Consider the following 19,070-nt stretch of genomic DNA (forward strand, 5'->3'; position numbering starts at 1 on the left):
TGGCTATAATAAACGTCCTTTTTGTTAATAAACAAAAGTATATGGAAGTATTAGCATTACATTTCAGAAAAACTAGTTGAGGCTGATGTGTCCGTCATTTCTAATACAACGGCTGAGGGATTGGCGGCAAATTTGAAATCTTTCTCTCTGACCACCGTAATCAAGCTCTTGATATGGTTCATATTGTTTACTCTTTTGAAAAGTCATAAAAATGCTATTATGGATATTTTCCTTATATGTTGTAATTTCCATTCACCACTATACTATAGAAGTTTCCTCAACTATGATGACTTCTGCCTCAAGAACCCTCGAAATGTGAAAAGGGTCCAATATAATATTCATATAATATATTCCTGTATTTAAATATCTTTTCTTAGTTGTGGATGGTATTGTGCTCCATATTCCTAAAAAATAAAATAAAATCAGTAGCTTCGATATGTACATGAAAACTTGCTTTTAATAAGGGGATGAAATAACTTCTAGGCCTTTGCAACATGAATTACAGTTATTGGAAGTCTGTTGGTTACTGTAGAACGTGTAAAGCAGCATACCAAAGCATTTCCTGCGTTTCATTTTTGACAATGGCCAAACCCACATGAGCACAGCACTTTGACAAGATGTGGTTAGATGGTAGTTAATTGCTAGTTTCAGATCAGAATCTAAGCATGACCCGAATGCACAGTTATTTCCTGGTTGAGAAGAATAGAAAGGCTGAGACTGAGAGTATAATTGTGGGAATGGCAGGCATTTCTTCTTTTGGTTCTGTATTCAAAGTGTCAGGGAATGAATAATTGCTGTGATAACTTATTGGTCCACCAGCAGTGTATATCTAAAGACGTATTTGGTGTGTATTACATCACACAGTAACTGTATGATTAGCTCAGATGGGTGTGGTTTACACACACCGTCATCTGAATTATGAGAAATGACACAGTATCAAGAAAGCAGAGACTCGTCGTCACTGCAACGGAGCACGTAGAAGAATGGAAACTCGGGTAAGTTTTGAATGGGACTTACAATTTGAACTGAAAGCTACTGAGAGGAAATGTGCTGATTTAATATTTCACTCGGGAACATCGCAAAGTGACAGTTTATGGCTTGACATGGTTAACTGCTGTATAAGAAGGATTAGCAAATACATTTTGTCCCGGTGTTTACGTCAAATGTTGTTTCACAACACAACATGTTAACAGTAAGTAGCCTACTTGATTTATGTACTTTCAGGATGTTTTCTTAAAAATAGTAAATGTCAACATTTAATATGTATTTATTAGCTAAATTCTACCATGTGACGGGCAAGACAAGCCTATTTTTTATAGCATTTCATAGACAATGAAAACGCTTTGAAAATGAAAGTGCTTTGCATGATAAAGAAAAGGAAACACACAAACATAAAAGTCCAATGGTAACACTTTACAATAAGGTTTAATTTTTAACATTAGGTAACTACATTAGTTAAAAGGATAGTTCACCAAAAATGAAAATACTGTCATCATTTACTCGCCCTCAAGTTGTTCCAAACCTGTATGAGTTTCTTTCTTTTGTTGAACACAAAAGAATGTTGGTAACCATGACAGACGGTAGCTATTGACTCCGGAAATCAATGGTTATGCTCATAGTAAGTTCATGTTAACTAATGCATTGAACTAATGTTGATGAATTAAACCTTATGTAAAGTGTTACCAATCCATTTTGAAATAGTTTGAGAACATAAAAATGACATTTCAGGACCTCAATGAAAAGGTACTTTTGATCACATGATGTAACTCAGAATATTATTAAAAGTGTTTTTTGAAACCAAATGTGCTAGTTCTGATAGTGTGCTGCACATTTTGAACACATTACATAATGTTAGCATTCATTATTCATCGTGTATAGTGGCTTGTACTGGACAAAGTCCAAAACATAAATAGATAGTAGAAACACATTCAGATAACATGAAAGTAGCACTTAAAGAACTGAATCAATAAGCCGGTTCATTCATTCACAGCAGTATTTCAGTTGGTATAAAACATTCTACAATGTTTTGATGTCCGTCTGATCTCTCTCTCTCATTCCATACAGATTATCAGTTTTGGATAAAGACATGAAGGGAATGAGTCAAGCAGCTGTTCTCGTTGACAGGAACCAAATGTCTATCTACATATTCAGCATTAACAAGCACAATCTGCCATCAGCGTTCATCAAATGCCCCAAATCCCAATCATGACAACTGGAGGGGGATTTACCACTTTTCGATGGCTATGCACCATTTTTGGATCATTATTTTATTTAGGAGACATTGTATCAGACCTGTTGTTATCTGTGCAGTATTTTAGAAGCGGTCATGCGACCTGGGCCGCACTGACTCTTGTGTTTGTTCTGGTCGGATCTGTTTGCATACAGATATTCAGCTATGCATGGTTCAAAGATGATAAGGAAAATGATGAAGTTGTTGACAAAGGTCTGTCCACTCCCCATCTGATCGGGATACATGTACTGCAGATAGGCATTTTTACAAGGTAACGTCATGCTACTTCATCATGTGACTCAATTCGAACTTAGATACTCGAACCAAATATTAAAGTGATAAATCGTCCAAAAAAGTACATTCTATCATCATTTTCTCACCCTCATGTCGTTCCAAACCTGTATAAATGTCTTACTTTGGTGGAACACAAGAGAATATATTTTGAGGAATGTTTCAGCTGTTTTTGTTCATGCAATGAAAGTCAATGGGGTCCAAAACAACACTGAGAAAAAAAACACTGAATAAATGCCTAATTTAGTTTTTCACAGAAAAAGTAAGTCGCAGTTTTGGAAAGTATAGAATGCACAGAATAAAAAATTGAAAAAGGTCATTTTTTATTTCACAATTCTGACTTTTTACTCGCAATTGCGAGTTTACACGTCACAGTTCGGACTTTATAACACACAGTTGTGAGTTTACATCTCGCAATTCTGGAAAAATAGTCAGAATTGCAGGATATTAACTCACAATTGCAAGAAAAAAGTCATAACTACTCTTTAAATTGTTTTTTATTCTTTGACGGAAACAAGCTTATAAAGATATGAGGGTGAGAAAAATGATGACTGAAGATTCATATGTGGGTGGACTAGTTCTTAAATTAAGAGGAAGGAAATGAACATATAGCATCTCCACACTTCTTTACTTGGTAAAATTGTATTATTTTTTATAACGCTGATGCAAACATTTACAAATCGAGTTAATCTTTTGGCCTATCTGTTACTCTAAGGTATTACCATCTCCTGAAGAAGAGTTTTAAAACCCTGTGTTCAGGCAAGACTCAAGAGGTGGAGCAGTTAGGCCTACACCTTTTCGCCCTCGCTACGGATCTGAGCATGCTCCGCATGTTTGAGACGTTCCTGGAGAGCGTTCCTCAACTCGTTCTGCAGGTCTATATCATACTGGAGCACAACCATCGATCTAATCTGCAATGTAAGTCCTGCACAGATACAATAATTACATGTACTTCCGCAGTCAGTGTTGTGGGTAACAGATTACAAGTAATGCAAGTTATGTAATCAGATTACTTTTTTCAAGTAATAAGTAATGCAAATTTAGTTACTTTTTCAAATAAGTAATGCAAGTTACTTTTCCCCCGTTGATTAAAAAATAAATCCCATTCAATAAGCAAATGACTTTAGATAAACATAACATTTGTTTCATTTTTTTTCTTCTATTTTTCTGCAATCCATAATAACAGCACAGCTGAAAGGTTTATTTGAGCTGCGCCCTCTACTGTACAGGCATGAACTTGCATTTCTTTCAGCGTTAGGCTTTTTTATTTCTCTTTTGGTGTGAAAGGCCCTTTACATTTGTCAAACTTTTTTTTGTTATTAAAAAAAACACAGGGAGCCCAGCCCAGGTGCGAAAAAAAAAGCAAAAGTAACATAACATTAATTTCCAAAAACAGTTACACAATTAGTTTCTTTTTAAGGGAGTAAAGCAATGTTGTAAAGCATTACTTTTAAAAGTACCTTTCCACAACACTGTCCGCAGTCTCTACTGTTAAAGAAATTTATACTTTTATTCAACAAAGAAACATTGATCAAAAGTGACAGTATAGACATTTAAAATTGTACAAATTATTTATATTTTAAATTAATGCTAGACTTATAAAAAAGAAAAGAAATTAAAAGAAAAAAAAGTTACACTTGTGTTTCATCAATGGTGCCAAGAAGAACCTTAGATGTTATAGGTACATTCATGGAACTTTTCCATTCCACAAAAGGTTCTTATTAGTGTAAAATGGCAAATGGAATTGGAAGATTGGAAATGGAAAATAAGATTATTAAAATGCTCTTTACACTAAGAAAAAAAGGATACTTTTAAGAACTGTTCTTTGTGTAACCAAAAATGGTTATTTGATGGGATCACTCTTTATTTTTAAAGGGGTCATAATGCCATTTTTGTACAAGCTAGTATGATTCTTTAGGGTCTAAATTAAAAGTTTGTAATATACTTTAATTAAAAATTCTCATTAGTATTGTAAGAAAACACTTATTTTACTTGGTCAAAAACAGCTCTGTTTTCAGCACGCCGTTTCAGTGCATATGACTTTAAATGATAATGAGCTTTGCTCACCCCGCCTCTCTGTTCTGTGTGTACACCGTTTGTAACACAATAACCATAACGCGTTGTTCAGTATAAACGTGGGATTATGAATTATATTGAGAACATCATACATAGAAAACATGCCGTAATGCTGTACCCTAAGTGTAAACCTTAGACGCATTCATTGTGAAGCGTGCAGCTAGCGATTTGCAAAGATTAATATAAATATTAATATAAAGTTTAATAAAACGTTACACTCACTTCAGTTGTTCTAGAGGTTCAGCAGGAACACGAATAGCTGGTACCGATCCTTTTTCATGAGCAGCTTCTTAGCAAAACCAGCTCATACTGACCCTCGTTTATAAAGCAGTCTGGTGTGAGAAATGATTCGCGCAAACATGAAAGCATTGACGTTGCTTGTGGGGAATATTCCCTTCGAAAACAAACTCAGCCACTGCGTCTTCAGCGGTTCGGATTTAGGAACATTAAAATGACTGCTGTGTTCGTTATTACACCCAAGAACAGAACACCACAATCGCTTAGACGCCATTCTGCTCATAGACAGTGCTCCAGCATATCAACAATGACCGCGCCGATCCGCGCGGACTATGATTGACAGCTCGCTCATGAGCGAGGGCGGGTCTGTGTTGAAACGATGCTGTCAATCAACATTCGTGGGAGGGGCTTCCGAGCGTGTGACGTCACAAAATCGAACGGCTCAATTTGAGGCAGGGGAAAACATATAAGGAGATTAAAACAAAAACACTGGATGGATTTTTATCATTTTATGATGGTTGTGTACAGGCACTGCCAACACACATTTCAGTACAATCAACTTGTAAAAGTGCATGTACCATTATATGACCCCTTGTATGTCTATATATCAGTGTAAAAGACTGATTTGTAATGAAATAAAATCTCCTTTTTTTTAGACATTAGCATGGCTGTGTCTTTCGTCAACATAGCCTGGGCCACGGTGGATTATCGGCGGTGTTTACGGCGCTCTCTACCTCACATTAATGAGATGCCATGTGGAATCCCAACAGCTGTCTACTTGTTCTACAAAATATTTACCATAACCCCTCGAATCCTCAGCCTCACCCTCTTCATCATGCTTTCCCCCTTCAGTACTCTAGCAATGGCCTTGATATGGTTTGTGGGAACCACCTGGGCATTTGTGGAGAAGACCGATTTCTGCATTTCACCAGTCCTTGAACATCTTTATCGAGCCATTGTTGGAGTTATCCTGGTTTTTACCTTCTTTAACATTAAAGGAGTGAATACCAGAGTTCCCATGACTGTGTATTATATTGTCAGTGTGTGTCAAAATCTTGCTGCACCTATTTTGTTGTATCTGCTCAAGCCGGAGTCTGAAGGGACTGACTATTTCAAGCCCATTCTATTTTTTATATTGATAACAAATTCACTCGGACTGGGTTTTCTGGCACTCTATTACAGTCTCCTGCACCCTCGTGGATATGTGGCAGAAGAGATAGACGGAATAGATGGACTGAAACAAGAGACAAAATCAACTCGTTTAGATCGTTTTTTACAAATATAATACTCTTGATCATAAACTAATAAAAAGGTCCATATTTATATTTATGCTGGAATTGGTCAAGTATGAAGGATCTATGTTTAAAAAGCTGCTATGGAATGATATCTGATTTTTCAGGTATAACATTTTTGTTGTAATAATGATGGATATACGTTTCTGCCAATGTTTACATTCTGTTCATTTCATCCTCTCCCAGTAAAGCTGTTCAGTTTTCAATCCTAAAGTGATTGCAAACACAAAGTTATACTACGCACACTGACTTTGAGTTTGTGTTTACTGAAAAGTTTTAGAAAGAAAGAAAGAAAAGAAAGAAAGAAAGAAAGAAAGAAAGAAAGAAAGAAAGAAAGAAAGAAAGAAAGAAAGAAAGAAAGAAAGAAAGAAAGAAAGAAAGAAAGTTGGGGTCATAAGATTTTTTTATGTTTTTAAAAGAAGTTTATGCTCAGTCGGGCAGCATTTAGTTAATCAAAAATACAGAAAACTGTAATATTGTGAAATAATAATACAATTTAAAATAATATATTTCAGAATTTTTATTTTTTACATTTATTCCTGTAATGGTAATTTTCAGCAGCCATTACATTACAGTCTTCAGTGTCACATATGGAAGCTTGTTTCCGCCACTGAATAAAAAAAATAATTGCGACTTTTTATCTCACAATTGCGAGATATGAAGTCAGAATTGTGAGAAATAAAGTCGCAATTGCGAGATATAAAGTCGCAATTCTGAGAAATAAAGTTGCAATTGCGAGATATAAAGTCGCAATTGCGAGATATAAAGTCGCAATTCTGAGAAATAAAGTTGCAATTGCGAGATATAAAGTCGCAATTCTGAGAAATAAAAGTCGCAATTGCGAGATATAATGTCGCAATTATGAGAAATAAAGTCGCAATTGCGAGATATAAAGTCGCAATTATGAGAAATAAAGTCGCAATTGCGAGAAAAAAAGACAGAATTGCGACTTTTTATCTCACAATTCTGACTTTTTTTCTCACAATTGCGAGTTTACATCTCGCAATTCTGACTTTATAACACATAGGCCTAATTGCGAGTTTATATCTCTAAATTCTGACATCTTTTCTCAGAATTGTGAGATATAAACTCGCAATTGCGAGTTATCAGGCCAATTCTAAGGGGGAAAAAAGACTAACTCTTTTCCCCTCAGAATAGTTTATATCTCACAATTCTGACTTTACAACACGCAATTTCGACTTTATATCACACAATTCTGACTTTATAACACACAATTGCAACTTTATATCAATCAATTCTGACTATATCTTGCAATTATGACTTTATAACACGCAATTGCGACTTTATTTCACGCAATTCTGACTTTATAACCTGCAATTGCGACTTTATTATCAATAAATTCTGACTTTATATCTCGCAATTCTGACTTTATAACACGCAATTGCGATTTTATTTCACGCAATTCTAACTTTATATCTCGCAATTCTGAGAAATAAAGTCAGAATTGCGAGATGTAAACTCGCAATTGTGAGAAAAAAAAGTCAGAATTGTGAGATAAAAAGTCCCAATTACCTTTTTTATTTTTCATTCTGTGGCGGAAACAAGCTTCCATAGTCACATGATGATTTGGTGCTCAAAAAAAACATTTCTTATTATATTGGCTAAACATGCTTAAACATGTTAGCATTGTGAAAAACCTGCCAGCTAGCAATGTGCTAATTCATGCTAGCTACGTGATATATCATGCTAGCAATTTATTAAACATGCTAGCAACATTCTTAAACATACTAGTAATGTGTTAAAACATGTTAACAACTTGTTAGCAATTGGCAAGACTAGTAGGCTAACATGTTAATTTATGCCAGTAACTTTCTACAATGCTTGAAACATGCTAATTCATGCTAGCAATGTACTAAAACATCGCACATAGCCATGCAAAATAATGTTAAGCACATCCTAAGACAAACATGCTAACAATATAAAACTTGTTAGCAACATGATAAAACATAGGAAGCATATAAAACTTTCAAACTTCAGACGAGTCTTTGTCAAGCTAACATAAAAGTTTGTCCAAACTCCCGATGAACATTAGGCTACTTATGTATGCATTTATTCAGGATTCTTTGATGAACAGAAAGTTCAAAAGAACAGCATTCATTGAAATCGACATTAAAAATGTCTTTACTGTCACATTTGATAACTTTAATGCATCCGTGGATTCCGTGCTGAATAAAAGTATTAATTCCTTAAAAAGAAAATCTTACTGACCCCAAACTTTGAATGATAGGCTAGTTTATCTTCACAAACCAGAATTTGCACTGGGCCTCTGATGTTTTCTGTTAGTTCAATCACTACCACTAAAATAAGACTGACACAAGATGGCACTGTTGTTCCAAAAAATCCTCTTGGCTAACATAAATACTGCCTCATCCAAACAGGAGATTTTGTTGCCATCATGGAGAATTGTTAAACCTTGAGCTGAAATTTAGACTGTACTGAACATGATCTTCGTCATAATATTTTGTTTTATTGTAAATAATAAATTTTTGTAATAAAGGAATTATATCTTTATTTTACTGAAGTCTATGATGCCAGGTATACAAATAAAAAAATGGACTGTAATTAACACTGTTAATTAAATGATTAGTTTAAAAAAATAGTTTTAAAAATGCATTATTCCTTTATGTGTACATGTATGTCTGTCTGTCTAAAGCAGAAGAATATGTGAACTTTGACCCTCACAAGTCTACAGAGAACGAGAAAGGCTGAGAGATCATGCAGATTGCCTGTTTCAGAGCTAATTGAAAGATAATAAACTAATCCAGTTCTGTTTTGACTACCAGCAAAATATTGTGCAAGCCATTGGAGTGAGGCAGGATTGAGGGAGCAAAGATAAAGAGGATTAAAACAGAGAAGGGTCACAGCATTTCCTCAGTGTGCTGTTGAGTGAACATCTGCGCTGAGAACGTGAGCTCACCGTGACAGAAAGACTGCAGATTTATTCAACGGTAGTAGCCTTTCAAATAAACATGAGCGCTGCTCAGCAGGCTGCAGGCCCTTTTGATTTTCTCATGTATACATACACACATACAGTGGCCTCAATAAGTATTTGGACACTTTTTGGACATTTAAGTCACACACACACACACACACACACACACACACAATAAACCCAACGTGCATCTGCATACAAATGGTGCTTGAGGTTTTCTCTTCACAATGGAACCTTTGGGTTTTTTTTGCATTTACTTTTAGCCAACTAGTCTCGAACTAAATTTGGCAAATCTTCCCTTTGGGGGCAACATCTTCACTTAGAAAACTGATTTGATTCCTAAATAAAGTAAATAATAGGGGGTCGATCCAAAGCCTACATTAATTGCATTTTTACTGTTTTAAAAATTAGTATTCCTCTTCTGCCCTAAATAGACTAAAAAGTCATCTAAAAGTTGCAGAGATCTCAAAATTGGTGGGATGGTTCCACATTCCCACACTACCCAGGCACCCCCACACATGCTTCGGACACTAGGTGGCGCTAGGATAAATACATTTGCGTTTTTGTTCATAAGTGAAACTATAATCAAAAGATTATATAATCAAACTTCTTACAGTTTTTTTTACAATCGCTAGGACACATTTCTCAATACTTAGGTCACTTTTCCCAAAACTAACCAACTTTCAACTTGGCACAGCTGTTAAGAGTACAAACAAACAGTGTATGATTATGATTCAGGCAGCATTACAGGTCAGAAGTCAGATTGGATCAGAACATTATGAACATTTATCCAGTTCCATCTGGTACACTATTGGCCTGTAGGTATATAGAGTTTTGGTGATGTATGTGAGAAATGTTTTCATGCAATTAAAAGTGTGGTCATTGAATGCGCAACGCATTCTCATCCCAAGGCGTCATATACTGACGCTTTTGCCAAAGCGTCTATATCCAACGCACATGGCACCCTTTAGCGTCAATACAACATGCTTCGGTTATGGGTAGGTTTAGGTCTGGGGTAGTGTTAGGGTTAGACCACTAGGAGGCGCCATATATCTGCGTCTCATATTGACGCTAAAGGGTGCCATGTGCGTTGGATATAGACGCTTTGGCAAAAGCGTCAGTATATGACGCCTTGGGATGAGAACGGGCTGGAATGCATGTTGTGCCTAAGCAATGATAAATAAATAATCCACATTTAGCTAAAATAGTCTGCTGTTGTGCTCACAGTGTGAAAAGTGACCTATAAAGTATTGAGAAATGTGTATATTGTAAAAAAAAAAAACTGTAAGCAAGGTAATGGTCAGCACTGTGGCTGAAGTGAATTACACAAACCGAAGGAGTAGCAAAACAGTATTTAATGAACAAAACCCAAGGGAACACACAGGAGATGATCCAGGAAATAAATCACAACCACGTAAAATGAAGACAACACTGAACAAAGAACTGAGAGGATAAGGGCTTAAATACAAGTGAGGCTAATCAACAGAAACTGAAACAGGTGTGTAACTTAATCAGTGCAAGGAAACTAACTAGTGTCAGGAAAATGAGAACAAATTAAGGAAACAGGTACGGGAACTTGAACTAAATCAAAACGGAACATATACACGCGACAGTAACTGCATGGCGCTGTGTATTATCCACCTTTTTCATAACAAGCCTACTGTGTTTTAGGTTAGATTGGGAGGCACTTCCGGTTTAGGGAAGTTGCACTCAAAAAGACTGAAAGAAATCATTTCAAATAATAAGGTTGCACTACAAATAATCCTTAACCGTCAGTTTGACTGAATGAGCAGTGAAATTGTTCTATTTTCAGAGGTCAGGAGAATAACGCTTGGCATATTAAAGCTGCAGTTCGTAGTTTTTCCTCTTTGTCGCCATCTCTGTACGAAATCCGCAATTGCAGTTATTTGAGGAATTATCAACTTTACGTGCGTTGTGCCTCGGCACGGCACAGCGCGGATGAATCCAATGTTTTGAGGAGAATGTGCGGCTGTCAGTCACTGCGCCGGTGTGGATACTGGCATTCGGAATCACAGATTCTACTTTTTGGAAGTATGACCGACATAAGAATTTTCACCGGAGAATGTCATCTGAACAAGTAGGTAACATCCAATTTTGTTCTGACCAACTAAGGGAAAAAAAGCATTGCAGTAAATCGCGCTCACTTATCATATCATGTCAAACAATGCAAATTATACCTTGTTCTCAAATTGTTAATGTTAACAACATCAGCATTGCGTGACTACATTTAATGGCCTTCCGATATTATCCTTGGTTTCGCATGGGCCCGGTTGCAGTCTCTTTTTTTCTGTAGACACTCCAAAGTCCAAAGTCTTTTGCATTTTACAATGGGTGAGTCTCCAGTTGTCACTGGTGATTGTCGTTTGAACCTTTCTGGATCCGCCATCAAATTGATAAGTTTAATTATATCAAACTGCTGTGAGAAAAGGCTATAAATCTCCACCTCCAGCATCCTCACACGCAATATAGCCTACTAACCGAGACTCCTTCTTTATGTGTACAGATGTGACGTAATGACTCAATATAGCTTATACTAGCCATGCTTGAATCTCCTGCGGAAATCCACCAGTACCACTGGAATTAAAAACATTATTACAAGCTTACCGTTTTGAATCGAGCTAAGGCAAGCAGTTTTGAACACTGGCTGGTTATGTAGGCCTACTTGCTCAAAAAAATATTTTGGATAATTTTTAACCCAAAAAAGTTACAGAATGCAGCTTTAATGTATAAGCTCTTTTCAGTTGCTGTAATCTTTTCCTCCTTATTATTTTCTCTTTTTTATTCTGCTGTAACAGTATGAAAAAGTAACGCATTCTCATCCTTTGGCGTCATATAGGTGACGCCATATGACATTTCGTCGAAATCTTACGCACATGGCATCCTTTAGCGTCAATATAACACGCACTGTTATAGGTTTAGGTCTGGGGTAGGGTACGGTTATGACGCCTTGGGATCTGCGTCTCATAATGACGCTAAACGATGCCATGTCCGTCGGATTTAGACGAGCGTCACCTGTATGACGCCTTGGGTTTTGCGTCTCATAATGATGCTAAAGGATGCCATGTGCGTAAGATTTCGACGAAATGTACAAAGCGTCACATGTATGACGCCAAAGGATGAGAACGGGCTGGAAAAAAGACAACATACACTGCGCAAACCTGTGCAAAAGGTCATGGGGTGTGGGGAAAAGGTGGATTCATGGGGAAAATCGGCAACAAGGTGGTGCTATAATAAGCCAATTCCTACTTTTTTTGCTAATAACTCTGGAATCGGGATGGCTAGAAATAAAAATCATCTTTCCTCCCTCAACATTCATCAACTCATCATTCAGTCCCTCCAAACCACGTTCATATGATTCATATCCATTTCATTCATTTCCACACAAACATTTAGAACTAGGGGTCTTAATGTCACGGGCCCATTGTGATGCTGAAGGTAGGGCATCGCCTGCAAGATGAGTGGTTTGGAAATAGTAAAACCTGAAGTCATGTAAAAAACATTTTTGAAGGTGTTGTTGATCTTATGGAGGTGCTTATAACTGCATTTATTTTCCCTCTTACAACTTTCTCCTTTTTTTTGTGGAGTCAGTAACTGCATCAGCTGAGTGAGAACAGGGAGGACGTAACCACATGCTCAAATTTTTTATTAGCAAACAAAATACTCTACTCCCTTACATGATAAATGCACTGATCTATATATTAGAATGATTTCTAAAAGCAGGATCACATTTTATGGACAAGACATAATGTAACTCCTTTTCTCTTCGTGCACAACGAGAACAGTATGATAGTCACCTATAGATATCTGTGGACTCAAGACAGAATCGTAGTGACAGAAGACGGAGGTGTAACACTTAAAAATTGATGATGCCATCATATAATGAATGCAGAGGCATTTTAAAGACATCCTTCATTCAACCCTGTGATTTTGCCCATGTAAAGCAAAGAGAAAACCAATATTATATTATATGTTTAAATGTATTTACATTGATTTATTTATAAATTAACCGACATTAATAAATTTCAGGAAGTTTCAACTAATTTATTGAGTTTAGCAGTGTTTCCAATAGACATAATTTGTTAAATAATGGTTATGCTCCATAAAAACTAGACAATGAAGCGAATTGTCGCACCTGTTTAAATTGAGCTGATTTAAATTTACCATAAATATCTTGATCATTTTCCTATAATTAGTTAGTCATAAGGAACCTAGTGAACAAATTCAATTGAGCTGTTGATAAAGGATTAACTTAATTTAGATGTAATGTCTTGACACTATTATCTAGCTGTGCCATATCGCACTCACACAGATCAGGCTTTGTTTTGTCTGGCGAGTCAATCAAGACAGTATAACTGTCTCCCAGATTCACTCCAGTTTATTTTTGCTTTTCTTATTGCCATTTCCTGTAAAAGCCATCAGAAATGGGCCATACAGCATACACTCACCACAATTTGTCCAAGCACAATAAAAGTGGAGAGGCAGTCGTATGGGTGGCTGTTTCCCATTAGAGCTTCAAAGTCCATATAAAACATGATTAATGTGCGCTTGAGATGCAGCGTGTCTTTAATTATTATGACTTGACTTGTGGCTGCAAGCACAGATACATTAGCGGCAACAGTAATCTGTAAATGTCGACACAGGCTGGATTCTGACACTGGAGGTTTTGCCTCATAGCTGGAGAATTCACCGGAATGGGACGGCTGGAGCGATCGGTGTGGTTCATAGGGGTACAGGTCCTTTAATCACAGCGCACATGCTAAGAAATTAAGGCCAGCAGTGACAGATTGCCAAAAGAGGAACGTTTAATTAAGTCCAATCGCTTTCTTTCTGGTCATAGAGTGACATTATTTCTGCAGCATAAGAAAAAAATAAATCTTAATTATGACATAGTCAAAATTGACATTCAAAGTCAGAATTATGAGATAAAAAGTCAAATGGTGACGTACAAAGTCAATTATGAGATGAAAAGTCAAAACAATTTGAAATACTAAGTTAAAATCATGACATACTAATAACCTTTTATGTCTATGAGATGAAACAGTCCAAATTATGACAAAAGTCGAAATGATGAGATACTAAGAGATAAAAAGTAATGTGGCATACTAAGTCCATTATGACATACTAACTGATCATTTTCACTTTTTATTTCATAATTATGAGATGAAGAAGTCGAAATTATGACACAAAAGGTCGAAATTATGACAATACTAAGTCATCATCATTTTGTCACAATTTAGATTTTTTAATTTCATTTTTGAATCTCATAATTATTACTTTTTTGTCATAATTATGAGATTAAAAAGTTGAAATTGAGTCAAAATTATTACATACTAAGTCAAAATTATGACACAAACTCATAATTTTCACTTTTTATGTCATAATTATAAGATTAAACAGTCAAAATTATGACATAAGTCAAAATTGACATGTTCTTAGACATTTATAATTATAAGATTAAAAATTATGAGATTATGAAATTATGAGATAATGAAATTATGAGATAAAAAGTACTTTGTGTTTGTATTGAGAGAATGTCAATTCTGACTTGTCATAATTAAGATTAAACAGTCAAAATTATGAAATGTCAAAATTGACACAATCATATACAAACACAAAGTACTTTTATCTTCTAATTTCACTTGATTAATCTCATAATTATGTGTTTATATATATATATATATATAATAACAATAATAATGCATAATAATAATAATTAGACTAATGACTAATAATTCTGAGATTAGAAAAATTAAAAGAATAAGATAAAAAGTACTTTGACTTTTTATAATTTAAAATTTTTAGGTCATAATTTCGACTTTATCTCAGGAGTATGGTCTTACTTTTGACTTGTCAAAATTATGATTTATGAAAGCATAATTTTTTTTTGTTTATGTGGCGGAAATGGGCTTCCATACACTACAGTTCTCTGTGACGTTCTTTAAATAAAGTCCACATGCAACTGTGCTATTTTTCAAAACTCACCATTAAACAATGGTTTTAAGTGCCAGTGGCTGCTGGGATTTTGCATGGGCCATTTTTGGTAAAGCAGGGCTGCAGTTGGCATGCGTTCAGTGAGGGGACCATCAAGAGAGGAAAAGCAATCTGCGTTTTAGCTACGGTGAGGTCAGTCATTACCAGAGACCTGACACTGCCTGTTTACATATGCTGGAGAAACAAGGCAAAAAGAGCCTAGCTCTCAAGATGGAGCACATCACCACTGCGCCAAGGTGGGCTGTGTCACAAACCACACATACACACACCTGGAACTCATTCACGGATGTTAAACATCACATACATATAGGAGCGGGAACACACACAGGCACGGTTGCACATGTACATGCACATGTAAACTAACGCATGCACTTCATTACGCAATTAGTTTTATAGAGAATTATGAGGGAATGTGTTTGTGCTAGACACTACATCAGCTCTGTCAATCACATTTGGGCTTGATCGTGGAAAATCGGGATCATTAATTCAATGAAAATCATTTTGAAAAGGAAAACATGCTTTATGCTGTAAACGACGCAGGAGCCTTTTATGTATAATGGCAAAATGATCCTAATGATGGAATAAAAGAAAACAAATGTCTGCCCTTGGCTGCATAAATGTTAAATGAAAAATAAAAATTTACATTCCTCTAAATAGGTTTATTTATTCTTGGTAACGAACAATGTTGCGAATAAAGTGTGTTTACATTAGAACCAGCATTAATTGATGATTACTTTGGTGTATTTGCTTCATGAGCCAAATGAAACTATGAATGTGTTATTTCAGGTTAACTCTGTTGGCAGAGATTGGCTTTTAGAAAGAGAACAATGACGTTCCAAGGAGTTGTTCAGCTTCTAAATCAATCTGCTTTTTAACATACTTTTTTAAATAAATGGGGGATGATGGTACAGTGTTAGTGCCATACTTTGATATGTTCTGTGGTACTGAATGATTACCATATTCATGGTATTTCCATAGTACTCTATATCACTTTGTAGCACATGGGTGATTTTAGCATTTTTATCAAATCCGAAATATGGTAAATAATAAAGTAAACAATGCTGACAAAAAAATATTTGCTTTTGTTGCTATAATGTAGTTCTTACAACTTTGAGGAACACAAGTAATGCATCTCAATGCCGATTTTTCAGATATTGCCTTTAGTGTGTAATAGCTGTTTGTGAATGTAAAAGGTCTGCAAAGTTTCAAAGATCAATTAATGGAGTTATTGTCTCCCAAAAGAAAGAACAGATTCTGAACTGCCGGAAACAAGTCATCAGTTATTCCAGTCTTACGTCCTCCATGCACCTATATAGGTTTTGTAACAAATTTGCATAATGCCAGCCTACTGTCTTCATTGGCTGCCTGCGAACAACGTCTCATCCCGACCGCGTCTTTAGATCACTGCAGTTTTAAAGCGAAAATACTCAGCAATGGTGTTGACTTATGAATTTGCACATGGTTTTTCTTAAAGCATATTTCAAAACAACATTCAAAACTTGATTCTTGAAAAACTTGGAGATCTACATGCGTTATCATGTTTGTTTTTTTTTACAGTAGGCCCAGTGCTAAAACCTTTTTGTATTTTGGAAATTGTGAGTTTGATGAATTTGTGAAAAGAAGAGAAAAAACAGTGGAAGATGTTGTCATGATCCACAACATTAACTTTAACATGTTGCGCTGTCAGAAAACAACATGGTGGTTTTGGAGCAATTACCTGGCCGCTGCACATCATCAAACGCACTGTACCGCAGGCACTCAGAGACTGACCATAAAAGAGGAAGAAGTGAGTCAGAGGAAAGCCAATTTGTATAATCCTAATTTAAGGGGATGTTGGTTTAGTGTTTCAAGAATGATGCCAGCCTGGGCAGCACACGACAGAGGCCTGTGTCTCCTGGCCCCGTCCCAGTCACCTCGCGCACAGATAGAAAACAGAAGCCGTGTTTTTGTTGGGAATGATCCTGCGGCGCATAAGCAAGATGGATGTTTTAGCCATGCCTGTTTATTTGTGCAGTCTGAAGGCATAAGAAAGAGTTTCTGTAAGCACGTGGACCTCTGATTTGGACCGTCTATACAATCAACATCTAAACAAGATTAGAAATTATGAATGAGGCATGAACTGGAGAGAGAAATTGCGCAGAATTGCACGCCTACGGAAAAGGAAGCTAGTCTTGATTAAGCTGACTACGTCAGGCCGTCTTGTTTATTCTCTTACATCATAGCTCAACTTAAAACGGCCTGGCTACGGAAGCCATCAATCTCACGCTTTCTGCTTTGAATTTGCGCTGTAGTCTTGAGCTTGATTTCTGGGCAGCAGGGTTGCTGAATGCTTAATATCATAGTCTGACCATTTACGGAGTGTAACCATGTTGAATTGAGAGAGCAAAGGGAATATATTTCTCTTTATGCAAAGACAGTCCAAAACATCCAGTGCAAGACTGATGATCTGTGCCTTGGGGTAGTAAGTGTCCATTTTCGTCTAAAAATAGTGCTGGGGTCCATTTCTCTGTTCTAAGCTTTCAAGAACTGTGACACCCCACATTCATTACCGTACTGTATCAAGGTCCAAGGACAGGTTCTGGAGCCAAAGAGGCTGAGAAGAACTATAACAAGAGATACAAACATTATTTCATAGTGTGGCATGCTAATGGTATGGCAACCCATGATGTGATACGAGAGAAAGTAGTGCCGGTTTTAGTTGAGAGGACTGATATACTGCGTTCTCAATGGATGGCCAAATATTAAAACACATCAAGAGAGTCTGCACACTCTACCAAAGTCATCATCAAATGCGAGATAAAAACAATATTTTACTGAAAAAAAGGGCAAACGTTTCGTCACATGTGACTTTTGTCAATACCAAGGTTACAATGCTTAGTGCAAGAGCCAAAATTGAAGGAGTCACATGGTTACAAAGATCACATGATCAACCAGGCCAGACTAACAAATAATCCAAACAGTTAGGCTATTTAGTGCACCAGTACCCACCCACTTTTTCAGCGGCCTTGGTCTGCATTTTATTTATACTGCATATATATATATATATATATATATATATATATATATATATATATATATATATATATATATATATATATATATATATATACTGTAAACAAAAAGTTGCTGCCTTAAATTTTTAAGTACAATTAACTTGGATGCTTAAGTCATTTCAACTTAAATGACATTAAACTGATATAAAGAGTGAGTTAGATAGAAAAATTAGAAAATTGCTTAACTCATTGATCATATAATTTGTTTACAGTGAAATATACATATACACACTAAAGTATTTTGTGAGCAGAGACTGAATCTACTACCTCATTCGGAGTGCTTCATGGGATTTCTTTTCAGATTCATGAGTATTTTTCAACAGAAATTCCGCTGTTAAAAAATTTGGAAATAAAAAATATACCATCAACTAACAACCTTGAAGCTCACAGTAGGTCTGTCTTAAAAGGTTTATTGTTAAAAACCAGCTCCCCTCCGCAGAAAATAAATGGTAATTTTTACTTCCGGAGCTGTTTGCCACAGCTGACCAATCAGAATTGAGTATTCCAGAAAGCTGTGTAATAATAAGCACAGAGTAAAAAGTTCTAACTTCTATATAAATAATATTGACTTGATAGCCTACTCAGGCTCATGGTGGTCTCAAGTAAAACCAGTGCTCTTTGTGGGGGTATAATAACACAAACCATTTCATTAAACACAGCAGACACTGCCAGGTCATGCATTTGTCTTCATTTGTTGTAACATTTGGGAAGATTTTGAGTGCAGACACGTTGAAATGCGAATGACCCTGAGGAACGACAGTGAAAGGAAATGACTTCGAGATAAATGCTGACAGTGAAGGAGCTATAAAAGTAAAACACGAAAACCATTTGAAAGAAGACATAAAGCACATATGCAAGTGGTTTAGCGAGTGATGTTGTCTTTCATTCTTTACAAGTCCATTGTGTATCTGCCTTCTATCAAAATC

The 19,070-nt window shown here is 36.1% G+C and overlaps 1 protein-coding gene across 3 annotated transcripts; it reads left to right on the forward strand.

Annotated features, from left to right (window-relative positions):
• The first annotated feature begins 725 nt into the window (after positions 1-725).
• xkr9 (XK, Kell blood group complex subunit-related family, member 9) lies at positions 726-6,240 on the forward strand. 3 transcript variants are annotated; one of them, XM_056254118.1, is made up of 4 exons: positions 726-995; positions 2,065-2,501; positions 3,237-3,439; positions 5,491-6,240. In XM_056254118.1, exons 2-4 carry the CDS (start codon positions 2,188-2,190, stop codon positions 6,117-6,119), a joined length of 1,146 nt encoding a protein of 381 aa, XP_056110093.1. In that variant the 5' UTR covers positions 726-995; positions 2,065-2,187; the 3' UTR covers positions 6,120-6,240. The 3 variants fall into 3 exon arrangements, with proteins under 3 accessions (XP_056110093.1, XP_056110095.1, XP_056110094.1); XM_056254120.1 differs by having other exon boundaries at positions 2,073-2,501; XM_056254119.1 differs by lacking the exon at positions 726-995 and adding an exon at positions 1,113-1,192.
• The last annotated feature ends 12,830 nt before the right edge of the window (positions 6,241-19,070 follow it).

The sequence above is a fragment of the Rhinichthys klamathensis genome, unplaced genomic scaffold (assembly GCF_029890125.1).
Source record: "Rhinichthys klamathensis goyatoka isolate OS25496 unplaced genomic scaffold, OSU_Roscu_1.1 h1tg000110l_1, whole genome shotgun sequence".
Taxonomy (NCBI): Eukaryota; Metazoa; Chordata; class Actinopteri; order Cypriniformes; family Leuciscidae; genus Rhinichthys; species Rhinichthys klamathensis.

Excerpts from the sequence above, each read along its gene's own strand:
- xkr9 (XM_056254118.1), top strand. The coding sequence starts at position 2,188 with ATGCCCCAAATCCCAATCATGACAACTGGAGGGGGATTTACCACTTTT. Across the intron at positions 2,502-3,236 it reads CAGATAGGCATTTTTACAAG|GTATTACCATCTCCTGAAGA; the intron begins GTAACGTCATGC and ends TGTTACTCTAAG. Across the intron at positions 3,440-5,490 it reads CCATCGATCTAATCTGCAAT|ACATTAGCATGGCTGTGTCT; the intron begins GTAAGTCCTGCA and ends CCTTTTTTTTAG.